Source organism: Mytilus edulis, chromosome 12 (genome assembly GCF_963676685.1).
Source record: "Mytilus edulis chromosome 12, xbMytEdul2.2, whole genome shotgun sequence".
NCBI lineage: Eukaryota > Metazoa > Mollusca > Bivalvia > Mytilida > Mytilidae > Mytilus > Mytilus edulis.
In genome coordinates, this window is record NC_092355.1 from 31,937,529 (window position 1) to 31,951,986 (window position 14,458).

A 14,458-nucleotide genomic window follows, 5' to 3' on the forward strand; every position below is an offset into this window, starting at 1 on the left:
CACATTATGTTGCATTTTAAAGTTAAATTTTTTTCAGAGAACCTAGATGAATTTTAGTAGAGGTAAAATTTTAAATGAAACGTAAAATAAAAAAAAATCGAATCGGAGAGTCACGTACCAGAGACAAAACACATCAAACGAATGGAAAACAACTGTTAACTTGTTAGTAATAAATTATATAATAATTCAATCATTTTGTTTTCGAAACCCCCTCCTACATTTAAACTAACATATGATGAAACGCATGCACAGAAAAATATGTATCTTTCTTTAGAGATTACATGGCGAAATAACTCATACAAGAGAAATATAAATATCTTTTATTATATCTAGATCTTCCGTATCATCATCACCGACGTCTTTGCGTAACTAACACTTATATAATTCCATTTCCAATGATTTCTTGATGGGTTGTTTAGAGCACTATGAGAACAGCCTTTAAACCACCACGGTCCAAATTTTTTGGCGCAGTTGACATTGTTTAAATCATTATCCCTGTCAACAGTTGAGAATTTCATTCCGTTGCTGTAGGTTAATGAATCTCCTTAAATTGAAATATACATATAAACGTTTATATTTCAAGAATCACACATAAAATCTTGCATAAGCGTTAACGACATCATTTGCACTAATATGCACACATTTTGCCGTATGTTATGTATGTTATCGTGAGTGCAGTTGTATCTTCAACTTCATCGGAGTATATGTAGTGTATTTACTGCTTTTGTTGAATCGGTCAGGAATGGCAATTTATTCAATTACAAAATTGTTATTTATAATTTGAATGCTGTGGCTTCAAATTTTACTGACTATTTTGGTGCAGGTTGACAATTAAAGTCTCTGCCATAATGCACGAGGTCAAAACATGTAAAAATCACAAACCAAATATAAGTGTTGACGAAATGATAATACAAATAAAGGTCACACGAACTAAAGATTATTGGTGAAGGTTCCAGGTCCCTGCGACTTCCGGTGTCCCGAATTAAATTATATATAATCTGCCAAGAGAAATAACTCCATATCAAGGGTTGTGAACAAATAATTGTTTATGTTTACTAACATTGCCATCTGTTCCTGTTTATGTTGCCGTTCGATTCTATCTCTTATACTTTTTAAGAAAAATGCAATTAAGAGGACCATGTCGAAAAAATCCAATAAAAGGGATATAACTTCTACAGGAGAAGATTTAATCCTTAACAGGCCCTGGGTAATTCGGTTATACTTCAAGATGAGGTCTATCGATGGTCCATATTTGGTCTTGATAACTTCAACAGAAACGAGGGGAGGGCATGCCAAAAAATGTTGGAAGAAAAAAAGGAAAAAAAAGAAAAAAAACCATAAGAAAAACCATAAGGTCTTTCCTAGCGTAGAGGACAGACCTTAAACACTAAAAGTAAGGCGAAACTCGACAAGAAATAATAGATATATATGATCGTAATTTATGTTTGAAGAAAACATATTTGATTAAATAACAATATTAATGTAAAGAGATAATTATTATATTCCGTTTAAATTGAGCTTGAATTATGATGTTACATTGCTAACAACAATTATCTTACCTGCGTCACCGCTATAACCTCCAATCGTTAGCTTGTACTGAGATGTTGCATCTCCAACAAGAAATGTCTTATATTTAGCATACTTCTTGTTATTGTTCTTATCCGTAAGATCTACTCTCAGCTCATATGTACCACTGGACGTCAACCGATGCAAATGTTTGTTGCCTAAATAATTACGTTAAATGTATGATAACATTCATTTCGAAATTAACATTCCTGATAACACACGTTTCACAATAAAGTGCACTGGTAAATAAAAGAAAAAACTTAATTATAAGTATTGAATGCTTCTTTTAGTAATTTCATATGGATGTAAAAGTGTTGACAGTGCACACACTTTAAACTTCATACAAAATGTAGTTCGGTCAACGCTTAAACATCCCAATGAATTTACAAACTGAAACATTCAATTTTTGAATAAAGACGTATAACCACGAACAAAGTTTACAATTAAAAACATCGTTTTGAGTATATGACAAGCGTTTACGTTAGACGAATTAATGAAGTTATAAGTTGTGTTTAATCATTTGATAATGATAGCTTTACTGGCATTCTTTAAAAAAAAAAGTAAATCAAACATGTCATCTGGTCAAAGTAACAAGATTGCTACATGTATGCATATTTATTGCTCACACTAATGACGGGTAAAGAAGATCGTTTGCAAACATTTTATACCAGAAATACAAGAAATATATCCAATTATTAATATCGCTTAATACAAGTTAAAAAACATATGTTGGTCGGGAGAATTGGCTTTGCAGACGCTTTTATCCTTTGTTATAATACATATTGGTTATATGTTTTAAATATACATACCAAGCCAATATTCTCCGTTGACGTTACCGAATCTGTTTTCGCATTCTGTCCAAGTTCTCTGGAATTTAACAGAATCGTCATATCTTTTCTGGATAATCTTTAATGAAGTACAAAAATGTAGTGAGATAAGATATTTAAACTAGAATATCCAGCAAAAGCAAAGAATTAAATATGTAATGAAACTAATTCCTATTGACATTTTGATAAAAACCACAATTTATAAAATGTAACAGAATTAAGAAAATCAGAATGTTTAGCTATATTTTAATTCTAATGTCGTTTGAAAAATCTTATTGTGTGCTGTCTTTTTGAAAGTTTTGATATTAGTAAACAAATCGCCAGTGAACTGAGAGTTAATGTGTATTGGCCACTTACATGACTAATGATAATAATTTCGTTTCAATATAATAAATGAGTGTCTCATTTGAAAGATCTTGTTGTGTGTTTATCGGACAAACAATTATCATAGTTGACTTAGTTTTTCAGATTTACTTTGTATAGTTTTATGATTTATGAATCACAGTATTTCAATGTTCACTAGCATGCCGAATCTTCACTGTAAAATCTTGTTTTAAATCGCTCGTACTTAAGTTATGCTGCGTTCTATTGTTTAATTCATACTCATAACACAATACAAAATTCATAGTATAGAAACATACTTCATTGTAAGCCTGATGAGAACAAATTTGATATACATTGATTTAAGAATTGAATGCTTCATTTTTCATTGGGTTGTAAAAGTGTTGACACAACTTCATTTTCTATGAAGTGCGGAAGCGCATCATTCTAAAAACGGACGCACGGTCAACGCTTTTACAACCCTATGAAATTACTAAAAAAAGCATTCAATACTTATTATTACATTTTTTCGCTATGATCATGAAAACACGACTCCTATATATCCTGTTTTCCTTGTATTGTCATATGCACTTTATTGTGGAAACGTGTGTCATCATGTATGTTTCAATTCAAGCAATTCATTTTAAAATGAAGAATGACGCGAGATTGCTACTATCCAATCAAAATAACGCATAAGAATGAAACATACATCTAATGTAATTATATTATATTTGAAAAAGAACGTACTGTCCATCCTCCACCGTCTGTATCCATGTCACAATAAGCTTTTACTCCTTCTGTTTTCGAAGGGAATATTTGGTAGACACCAGATGTTGCTTTATATTTCTTAATATCAGCGCAGTCCTTTGCAGACCCTCCACATATCCCTGCAATTTATAGTCCCGACAGTGTTATATATTTGATAGAAACAAACATCTCTATTGAACGTAACAACATTTATTTCCATATTTAAATAGTTATCAAAGGTACCAGAGTAAGCAATTGAATAATCTAAATTTTCCTTATCTGTGTTCTCCTATCTTTCTTTTAACATGCACTGTAATAAAAAATACATATTGACACAATACATATCAATGTTTTCTATTTACCTTTGACTTCATGTTTTAACATCCTGACTATCCTTGAAATTTCCTTTTCGCCACGAGACTCTATAAAATTAATATATAAAATGTTAGCCAAATCCGTTGATTAACTCTTACTCAATTTAAGCATGCTTGTTTATGTCTTTTGTTGAGAAGTAAATTTACATAAACACATTTCATTGCCTTTTTTTGAACAAATTCCTGATATAAAGCCCCTACATCAACGACTTGAGTATATTCAGTCCTGTCTACTGAAATGTTTAAAATATTTTTATATTGTTCCCATTGTTGTTACCACAATTCCGTCCTCTATTCACAACGACGGGAGACACTTTTGGAGTTGAATGCTGTATTGTTAGTCTTATATTTTCTTACTGTGATATTTCCAGTTTGTTTTACCTCTGAACTTAAATAGCATTTTGTGTCATTCGATCCTTCGAGAAAGTTCTTTTTATATTTTGGTATCTTTCCCCTCTGTTTTAAACCGTCAACCTTTTCTCTAACTTACATTCGCAACTTAATATTAATATGGTGTCTGATGAATAACACTAACACTACCGATTGTTTACACCGGATGCTAGCATATAATTTTATAAGATATTAGCTTGAAATTATATGAACACGTCGAAGAGCTGTTTACATGTATACGCAGGATGGAGCTAATCCCAAACTGTTTTTAATAATAAAAAATATATTTGTGAAAGTATGGAATGATTTGCTACAAGACTTCTGATACATTTCGGGTTATAATAAAAATTGTTACTATTTCAATTAATGGGTCGTCAGTGGTGTTCGTTATAACATTTTTTTTTATCATCCACAGCCTAACACTGTTTCAATTTCTAGTGCAAAGACTTCTTTACGCTTGCTCTGATGCAATATTTCAATTTGTTGATCTACTTTTCCTATGTATAAACCTCTAAGGAAAATATGTATATTATATATATATATATATATATATATATATATATATATATATATATATATATACAAAAAAAGTTTCTTTTCAAGCGGTGTACAGAATTATATATTAAAAATTAAATACACAAAAAGAGTTTTAAAAGCAGCATTGTCTAGCGCTTTCATCCATCTTGGGACTTTTCAAGACTTGAAAAGTCCCAAGATGGATGAAAGCGCTAGACAATGCTGCTTTTAAAACTCTTTTTGTGTATTTAATTTTTAATATATATATATATATATATATGTATTTGTAACGCTTACACAATTATACTGACCTTCTAGGATCGATTTTATATCATTCTCCAACTGTTTGTTCATCTTTACTACATCTTTATACACTGCCATATCTATTAAAAAAACAGTATTTGAATATGACACAAATACACTTATCCCTTTTAATCTGATACAATTTGTTTTACATAAGTGCTTTTTTATCAATGCATTGCTCTACTTGTTTAGTATCAATCAGGTCGTGAGTAGATTTTAAGTGTTTTTGTTTTGGTATTACAGAGTTTTTGTATGATTGTTTGTCAAAGAGAGCGAATATACAACCATGGCAAAGGGATCAATTGAAAATCAGGAAGCATCAGACAAACAACTATAATGTATGACAGTGCTTGTTAAAGTTAATTTGTAACTCAAACGCACGTCTTGTGCACACAATTTTAACTCTGGTATTTTTTTATGAGCACGGTATTAACGATCATAAACCGGGTTAAACTCCTGTACTACAAGGGGTAATTAGTACCTAGTCAAAATATGCACTCATTGTGCTGCTCTGGTTTTTTTTTTATTAGCGATAAACACTCTGAGGCTGACCTTATGAGCCGAATATATCTCTGACTTTAGTCGGTTGACTTAATGTACTTTTGTTCGCCAGTGTCAGTCTATTCGGAAAGACTCCATGTTTTCCTTTAAATGCCTTGTGTTAAATGTTGTCGTTATGTTGCATACGTTTTGATCGTATGCTCAAATTTTATTTTATTGATCCTTTCTCATTTTCAAAATCTCTTAATTTGGCGCTTTCGACAAGATATTTTAAAGTAAAACAATAAATTAAAACATATACACATACAAAAATATCATATACTTACTTTTGAGTATAGATTGTGTATCTTTCTTAAGTTGTGTAACGTCTCTGTCTTCATTTTCATGCAGACATATTCCTATCAATTAAAGTAGTTATGATATTTCAATATGAAATCAAGCTTAAAGCGTATATTTTGATTTAAATAAAATGATGGAAACAAAATTTTAGTATTTTGAATATTTTTTTTTTTTATATATATAATACTTTGTAATCTTATTTAAACAACCTCCGTTAATGTAATTATATTTGTGACAATTTTTTTAGAGAAGAACTTTTTGTTTGTCACCCTAAGTGTAATAAGTCAATGATTTAAAAAGCAACATTAAACGCAAGCGTAGGATATCAGATGGAAAATATAAAGCTCAAACATATCAAACGAATTGAAAACACTTGTAATATTTCCGACTTGGCATTCAAAATTGTAGGAATAGACCCCAAATCTAATATAATTACATGTACGTCATGATGGATCAATTAAGCGAAAATAAAAACATAAAATAGTAATGTTTTTTCTTCTGTCACGTGTTTTAAGATAAAAAATTAAACATCTGTACAGATGTTCAAAAATAAAGATTAACTTTAAAAATTAGAATATAGTTATATTTGCAAAGCAAAGGAGTTTCTGCATGTTTCAGGTTTGACGCAATGTTGTTTAAACTTTGATAAAATCCATGATGCTTGAGCTGTACAATATGCATGCTTCACATTGGAATAAACATTAGAGGGTTTTTCGAAAGATGTACCACTAGTTATGAACATACAAAAGGATCCAAAAACGGTAATTGTACCTTGTAATTCGTGTAAAATATCATCAACTCTAGTCTTCTCCTCTGATTCTCTATATGTTCTCAAACCTGAAATTAAATTTGATATCTAAAAGTGTGTTTTGTATTTAAGTTATCTTCACGTGCCATGGATATGCCATATCGGAAACGTTTTTAATCAATCCAAATCAGATTCGTTTACTTATGTTACTGCCTAATTCAAAATGTTGTCAATATTTATTTTCCTTTATATTTTTATCTATTATTGACCTGTTGCACCCATAACAAGATACCGTTTAAAATTATTTTTAATCATTGTTGTTAAATTTGTTAAGCCCTAGCTACAAATGTTCACATAACTTTAATTTTTTTTTCATCCGTCTAATTACAAATAAGCATTTGCACATGTTGTAATACACCCCATACAAGTTATCGCACCACCCTGACTTTTCTAACATATGCATATTTTATCAAAGGCTGTAGTTGATACTGAAGATAGAAAATAATGAACTTTCGATGCTTATAAATAGAATAGATCCATCGCTTCTTCCCAAATGACAAATACTGAAATAAGCAAATGTAAAAAAAAAAACAAGGCTTTGAGCTTAAGTAGTAAAAACAGTTACAAAAGCTGAATTTAAACACGAAGGAATTAAATGACAGTTGTAAATAACTGCAGTTTATTGATTTTGCCTGTTTAAGATGTATCGATACTTATTACTAAAAATGGCGAAACCAAAGTATTTAATGTTATTTGATATCATATTTTTACTTTTGTATCTTTTACTTCCCATTTGGTATTTTTATTCATCGTCTTGTAATATACCATAATAAAAACTGTAATCAAAACAAATTCGTGAAATTTAAACAAAAAATAAAATTACCAAGTGACGTTGCTCAACTACAAAATGTATGTGCATTCTTATTATATGATAACAAATATAATTATCCTACCTTCTCTGTCTTTTGATTCCAAGGAAAAAGTTACGACGAACAGAAGTGACAACACGATAGGCATCTTGAACATATTGAGAAAATGATGTTCCTCAACAAACGAGACAGTGAAATTGTTGTATTCAAATAAAGAAAAATATCATTTGATTTAAAATGATTTTGTTGCATGTTAACTTTTTTCAAAACGTTTTAAATTTCACATGTATCCAGATGGTGCATTCTTTTTTACATTTACTCAGCAGAAAAAAAAATCGATTATTTGAACGTTTTGATTGCAGAAATAACATTACAAATAATTTTTCATGATTTTTAAATAATATAAAAATTAAGGAATAAAAGTACAAATTGTCGGAAGCATTTAAGTTTCATTAATAATTCTTGCACAATCGCCTTCGTTCATATCTTTTAAGCACAATAGTCAACACTTCTGTGTTGTAATGAAGTATAATCAACTGTTTATAAAACTTCCAAAAATCAAAAATAGAAAACTGTTTTGATAAGCGAATACTCATTATCGCTTTTCTTTAAAGTTATATTGGAGTGGCTTTCGTGTCGTTGACAAACCTCTGAATACCATATAATGTTGACAAGGACGAGAAAAAAAAACCCAGAAAAAAACTTCATAAGAAAACCTCATAATAGTAGAGACTAAATATAAATATACAACACAAAAATGCAATGTAGACAATTCTAACATGACGTCCTCCAAACGCTTTGAGTACACATCCGTGGTAAAATATGAATATATTATATTGATCGAGCTGTTCCGATCGTACTCATATGCTAATTTATGAATGAGCTTCACGACGTCATAGAACAATGACGTAAGAATATAAGCATTATACGTGAAAATACACGCTTGTGAAACCGAAAATCATCACAACAAGGAAACGTAAACACGCGATGCTTAAATTTGTTATAAGCCATATCTTTTTAATACATTTAAGACATACAAGTACATTATCATTTAAATTCAGCAAAAACTATCTGAATACGTTATTGTAAATAGTTTAAGCATGTCACTAACTCAGTTTGCTCCGTTCTTTTACCGCCAATTTTATAGTGTGTTTATTTATTTGAACGGCTTTTTCAAAATTTTCCTATTAATTCTGCTCATATGAGTATACACATAAATCATCCAGAAAAACGAAATAATGTTAATCAAGAGAACAGGATAGGATTTTGATAATAAGATCATTGGTGTATTGGAAATTAGAATGAGTGTCTTTTTCCAAATTTTCATTTTTTTTAAAATCCTATCAAAACAATAAACAAGCCAGTTTAAGGAGTTTGTAACTTCAATTCCCAGTTTTATTCAAAACTCTTTGTTTCTTGAGACGATGTGGTCATTTTTAAATTGATAATTGTGAAAAATTAGAATAACAACTTACCAAAAGGACTACGCTGGTTTTATCTACATCTAACCCATAATCAAAACAATTTACATGATAATGTAAAATTTTAAATTAAAAGCGTTAACCTGATTATCATTAAACATCGAAAAGTCTAAAGTTTTGATATATAACTACTAAATAAGGATGATTGTGGTTGCATATTTTGGAGAACATCTTTAATAGTTTGCAAGAATCCCCAACTGAATGACACCATTGGTTGGATATACAATGAATTTTAGAAAGAATGGCGGTAGGTCGAAGATCTTGATGTCCAGGTAATTTTTTTTAAAAGTATAACTAGCGAATATTAAGATGGGAGATCTTTATTGTTCTCTTTTAATATTAATAACAAAATAAAAATGTTCAGATTTTAAAAAATCTCCTCTTTTCGAAACAGATAAAGGGTTTATATGACATATCTAATAAACATACATAGTGCATTTGTAATAGTTTTTTTTATGTAGTTTTTGAAAAAAAACCACGTACCAATATTTTTTTTGTGAAATTTCTGGAGAGAATCATTACCGCCAAATTATAATGGCTTATATGTTTTATATGGTACACGGGAGATAATCAAATATGAATCCTAATTGATCGTCTATTAATAATAATAATTGAAATGCGTTATATCTAGGAAACAAACGTTAAATTAACGGTTAAGTATGAATCAAATATTATTATATCGGACGTTCGATCGTCCGAAATATTCAAATAGTTTTCCTTTTCATCTAGAAATCCAACCACAAAGCACCTACTGGTTAGGAAAGATATGTTAGGGATTAAGCACTACAAAGCTAACATGGCTAATGAATGAACTGTTCTTACACGTAATTTTCTACTTTCTGCAGCTTTAAACACCTACATGTATGTGACCCATATTTATTAGATATATTTTCATAAAAGCATGACTTAAACTTTATTTATAGAAAAATATCGAAGGAATTTTATCGACTTTAATTAAGGTCCCCAATGACCTTAAAAAAATTTCTGGACTTAATATTTCAACTATGTTTTATTTATATTCTTTAGAAAATAAGACTTCTTTAAATTTCACGTGTTAAACTTGGTTGTCAATGATGAGAATTTACGTTATTTAAGAATTGTACTGAGATCTAAATGATTTAAAAAAAAAGCAATCGGTATGATCGCTGGTTCTCATGAAGGATTATCAGATCAAGGGCCACATATTTTGACCCGTTGTGTTACTCCTGAAAATCGATTATTAATATCACGTGATGAGCGATACGCAATATATGAATGATAATAAGCTCATATTTAACAATAGGCATTCAAACGTAGAACAAACAAAAGTTCAAATATAATTTACTCATAGAAAAGTGAAAAAATGCATGTACATGTAGCATTTAAATGCAGAAAACAAATATTTGTAAGTCGCTTTCTCCGAAAATATAGGTAGTATTCAATTCCAAAAAGCAATCCTTCTTTCGCTATGGAAACATAAGAAATAAAATCGATTTAAAAGTAAATTTACATGGATCTTTTAATTTGTTTTTTATATATATATATTTTTATAACGTTTTGGCTTCATCAATTCAAAATGGAAGCCTTTTCAAAGTATGTTATAAGTCCGCTTCGAATATCAATTAAAGTTCTAAATTATCCTTTTAGATTCGAAATCATTCTTATTTCCTATGCTCTTTGGTAATTTTAAACTGGGTAGGCATTATAGTTGTCAACATTTTAAACCTAGCATATGCTATATTCCAAGGTCTTTAGATTAGTTAGTCATTCCATGAAAAAATCCAATCAGTTCTTGCTATTCCTGATAAACACTTGAGCGCATGTAAGTTCGGACAAGCATAAAACAGTTATTTCAGATCTGAATAACAGACAACATATTTTCGCCTGTTTAATCTCCATACATCGATTTGGTTTATAACTATCAAAAATGAGAGCTATGCGTAGACAGTATTTTTTTTAATATATGTACTACTTTCTTTTATGTCCTTTCTTACCGTTAATGTTTCCATATTTTTTGCTTTATTGTTATCAACAATTCAATATTTATATAAAAATAAGAACATGTGGTATATAAAGACAACAGTAGTATACTGTTGTTCAAAACTCATCAATCGATTGAGAGAAAACAAATCCGGTTTACAAACTAAAACCGAGGGCTACATATCAACCATAAAAGGAAAACAACGAAAACACTAGAGTGCAACAAAAAACAAACGACAACGCAACATACATAGAAACGAACTTTTAGATAGCAACTGCTATTTTCCTCACTTGGTTCAGGACATTTTATGAAGACATAGTGGGTTGAACCTGGTTTTGTGGCTAGCCACACCTCGCGCTACATTGCAATGTTAAACGTATCGCTTAAATGACAACATTCCATGACAGGAATACAGTACAAATAAATGCAAGAACATTTAGGACAGAGAAATACATAAATAAGTATTTCGACAAGTTAACCACAGAGTATGAATAACAATGTGTCTCGTGACATAGATGATTGCATGATACGGAAGCTTAATTAACGTATTGTCTGTTTTGTTAATTAAGAACGACACAAACCGTGCACATATACTCTTTCAAGTTAATGTAAAGGAATTTACGGAGAAATGACGACACACTTCTGTGCTCAAAGCTTAGTTCCAAGTTGTATGGAATTATTGAGATGTCAATTATCTGAGGTAAAAAAAATACCAAAAGGATGTAGAAAAATCCTTAAATTAGACCATTCATTTTCTCGTTTTAATTTTTTGACATTTTTCATTTCGTGGCCTATTATTGCTGAATCTGCGGAATCAACTTTGCTCATTGTCGAAGGCCGTACGGTGAACTATAGTTTTTAATTTATGTGTCTTTGGTCTATTGGGTAGAGTTGTCTCACTGGCAATCATATCATATCTTCCTTCATATCTTGACAAGCCCAAAATAAAAGAACAACACGACTTCATCAGCACATGCTCTCAGATCTGAGTAAGAGGTTAGATATTGCAAGTTGCAAGGCTTTGAATTTAGAAATAATTTCAAGATTTGATTTTTAATTGAAATTTATTACTAAAAACTTAAGGGTAATTCACTCTGATATCTACCGACTCTCTTCTACTTTTACATCGCTTATAAAGGTCAATGTTTACTGAGTCCAAAAAGGCATAGCATATCGGTGCAAGCAAATTACATTTAAAAAAGAAGTAAAACTGTTTTCATCTACGAAATGTTCCTGAAAAATAAATATACCTTAACACGTACCTGACAGTAATTCTGACGTTGTTTTTAACGTAAATCGTTTTTCTACAGATTGTTGATACAATGTGGTAGTATATACTAAAATAAAATTTTGAAGCTCGTCTGGCGTTCGAAATTATTACCATCGTTTCTCTGATAACTAATACATCTTCAACATCGAAACGTTTAAATTGTAGTGCAAGATTACAGGTCACAACCACCTACAAATAATCTTTTTATGGAACGCCTGTGATAGTAGTTTTGTCCGCATTTGATAGTAGAATGATATTATGACGCAAGGTGTGTTGGTACGTCAGTTTATATCTACGTCTGTTTATTCGTTGGTGTGTCAGTTTGAAGTTTTGGGTTAAGCATTATGTTTTATTTATAGAAAGTTGATACGTAGTACAATTTATTTGTTATGATGTGAATTTGTAAATAGTGCTAAAACACGATTATCACCCCTATTTTATGATTCACTGAAAATGTGAACTTCATAAAACACATGTTAGATGTTTCGTGAAAAGAATTAATTATGACGTTGAAGTCATATCATTTTAGAATTTTCTATATATGAGTAAGATTTGATCTACTCCGTATAAATGCAAAATTAAGAGATTGACCACATTTTCAAATTTCGCCGACGAAAACAATATAGTGCAAGTGGGGGTATGTCGACATATGGAAACACATGCTTATATTTAACTGATGCTTAAACCTTAAATATTGAGATTTCATTTTTACTGTGTAGGGAAAATTTCTAGTCGTTTTTAAAATTCTGCTCAATAGAAACTGATTCATTCTTATACTTACTTTATAACATTATATAAAAAAGAGAAATCCCGTAAATACGGAAATCTGAGGAAAATTCAAAATGAAAAGTCTCTAATCAAATTACAAAATAAAAAGCTCAGTCACATCAAACGAATGTCATATTCCTGACATGGACAGACATTTTCCCATGTAGAAAATGGTGGATTAAACTTGGTTTTATAGCTAGCTTAAACCTCTCACCCGTATGACAGTCGCATAAAATTCCATTATATCATGTATATATTTACAACGATATTTGAACAAAACAAACAGATATGAATAATACTGTTGATTTTACAGAAAAATAAGATTGTGCCACAAAAAAAAATGCTATTAAACAAACGAAAAATAATAGAATCATTTGTACCCGAACTCTATAACACGAAATTACCATTTTAGCTATTGTTATCAAAATGAACTACTTGAAAGCATTGTTACAACAAAGAACAGGAAAAAGGAAAATATTCTTACGTAAAAATATTATCTTTATTCAGAAAACTAGTATAAAAAACAGGCTTAGGGTGATTAGTTTTTTTAACTTTAGGAAAAATGATTGCATCCAAATTAAAAACAGCGTACAGGTTTGAAATGTTCATTGATTTCTACTATGGTTTGATTCCAATTGCATCGATGGGTTTTTGGTAGACGAACTGGCATATTCAATAACTGACATGATACCCTTCTGTTAATTAGTCGATTATTTCCTCATTGCAACCATTTTTGCTCAAGGGGTGTTAAAACTTACAAAAGAGGGGCGAAAGATACCAGAAGGACAGTCAAACTCATAGATCGAAAATAAACTGATAATGCCATGGATAGAAAAGAAAAAGACAAACAGATAAATAATAGTACAGAAGACACAGCATGAAAAAAATAAAGACTAAGCAACACAAATTCCATCAAAAACTAATGGTGATCTAAGTGTTCCACATGTGACACCCGTCGTGTTGATCATGTTATTATAAAAATATTCAATACGAACACCGAAGTCTAGTATGCCATGTAATTATAGAACTGATGAAAGAACAGTTAATTGATAACAGTGGATGTGCAAGAGGTATGGATTAACAAAATTGTTTGCCAATAGCGAATCATTTAGGGCAAGTAATTTTCTTTATAAAAGTGTGGTAAAGTTGTCCAAATATCAGTTTGGAATCAGTCTAAAACTCTAGATTGTCTGTGAGGTATCACTGAGTTGCATTTAAAACAGTATACAGTTATATATTATTGTAATTTTATAGACTAAAACACATGATGGAGGTGGTGGTGAGTGGAGGTGGGTTATGATTTTCCTAAAATATATTCTGATCCCGAATTCGATGAAGAAAATGTTTTGTCCAACCCCAGATGACAGTACAAATATTTTTAATCTAGATTTTCCATATAAAGTGTTAAATTAAAAAAACTTCTGACTTAGAAAAAACCCCATTTCCCCACTTCAAGTTGACTGGTTACTCTCAAAAAC

The 14,458-nt window shown here is 30.3% G+C and overlaps 1 protein-coding gene and 1 long non-coding RNA gene across 2 annotated transcripts; both read right to left on the reverse strand.

Annotated features, from left to right (window-relative positions):
- Positions 1-329: 329 nt before the first annotated feature.
- Positions 330-5,122, reverse strand: LOC139497576 (fibrinogen-like protein A). The gene is made up of 6 exons (XM_071285807.1): positions 5,053-5,122; positions 3,824-3,883; positions 3,462-3,601; positions 2,376-2,472; positions 1,560-1,724; positions 330-544 (listed from the first exon to the last, which is right to left on the reverse strand). The coding sequence occupies exons 1-6, from the start codon at positions 5,120-5,122 to the stop codon at positions 330-332; spliced, it is 747 nt and encodes a 248-aa protein (XP_071141908.1).
- Positions 5,123-5,866: 744 nt separating this feature from the next.
- LOC139498265 (uncharacterized) lies at positions 5,867-7,699 on the reverse strand. Its single transcript, XR_011657870.1, has 3 exons — positions 7,586-7,699; positions 6,656-6,721; positions 5,867-5,943 (listed from the first exon to the last, which is right to left on the reverse strand). It is a non-coding gene; the product is annotated as an uncharacterized lncRNA (long non-coding RNA).
- Between the last annotated feature and the right edge of the window lie 6,759 nt (positions 7,700-14,458).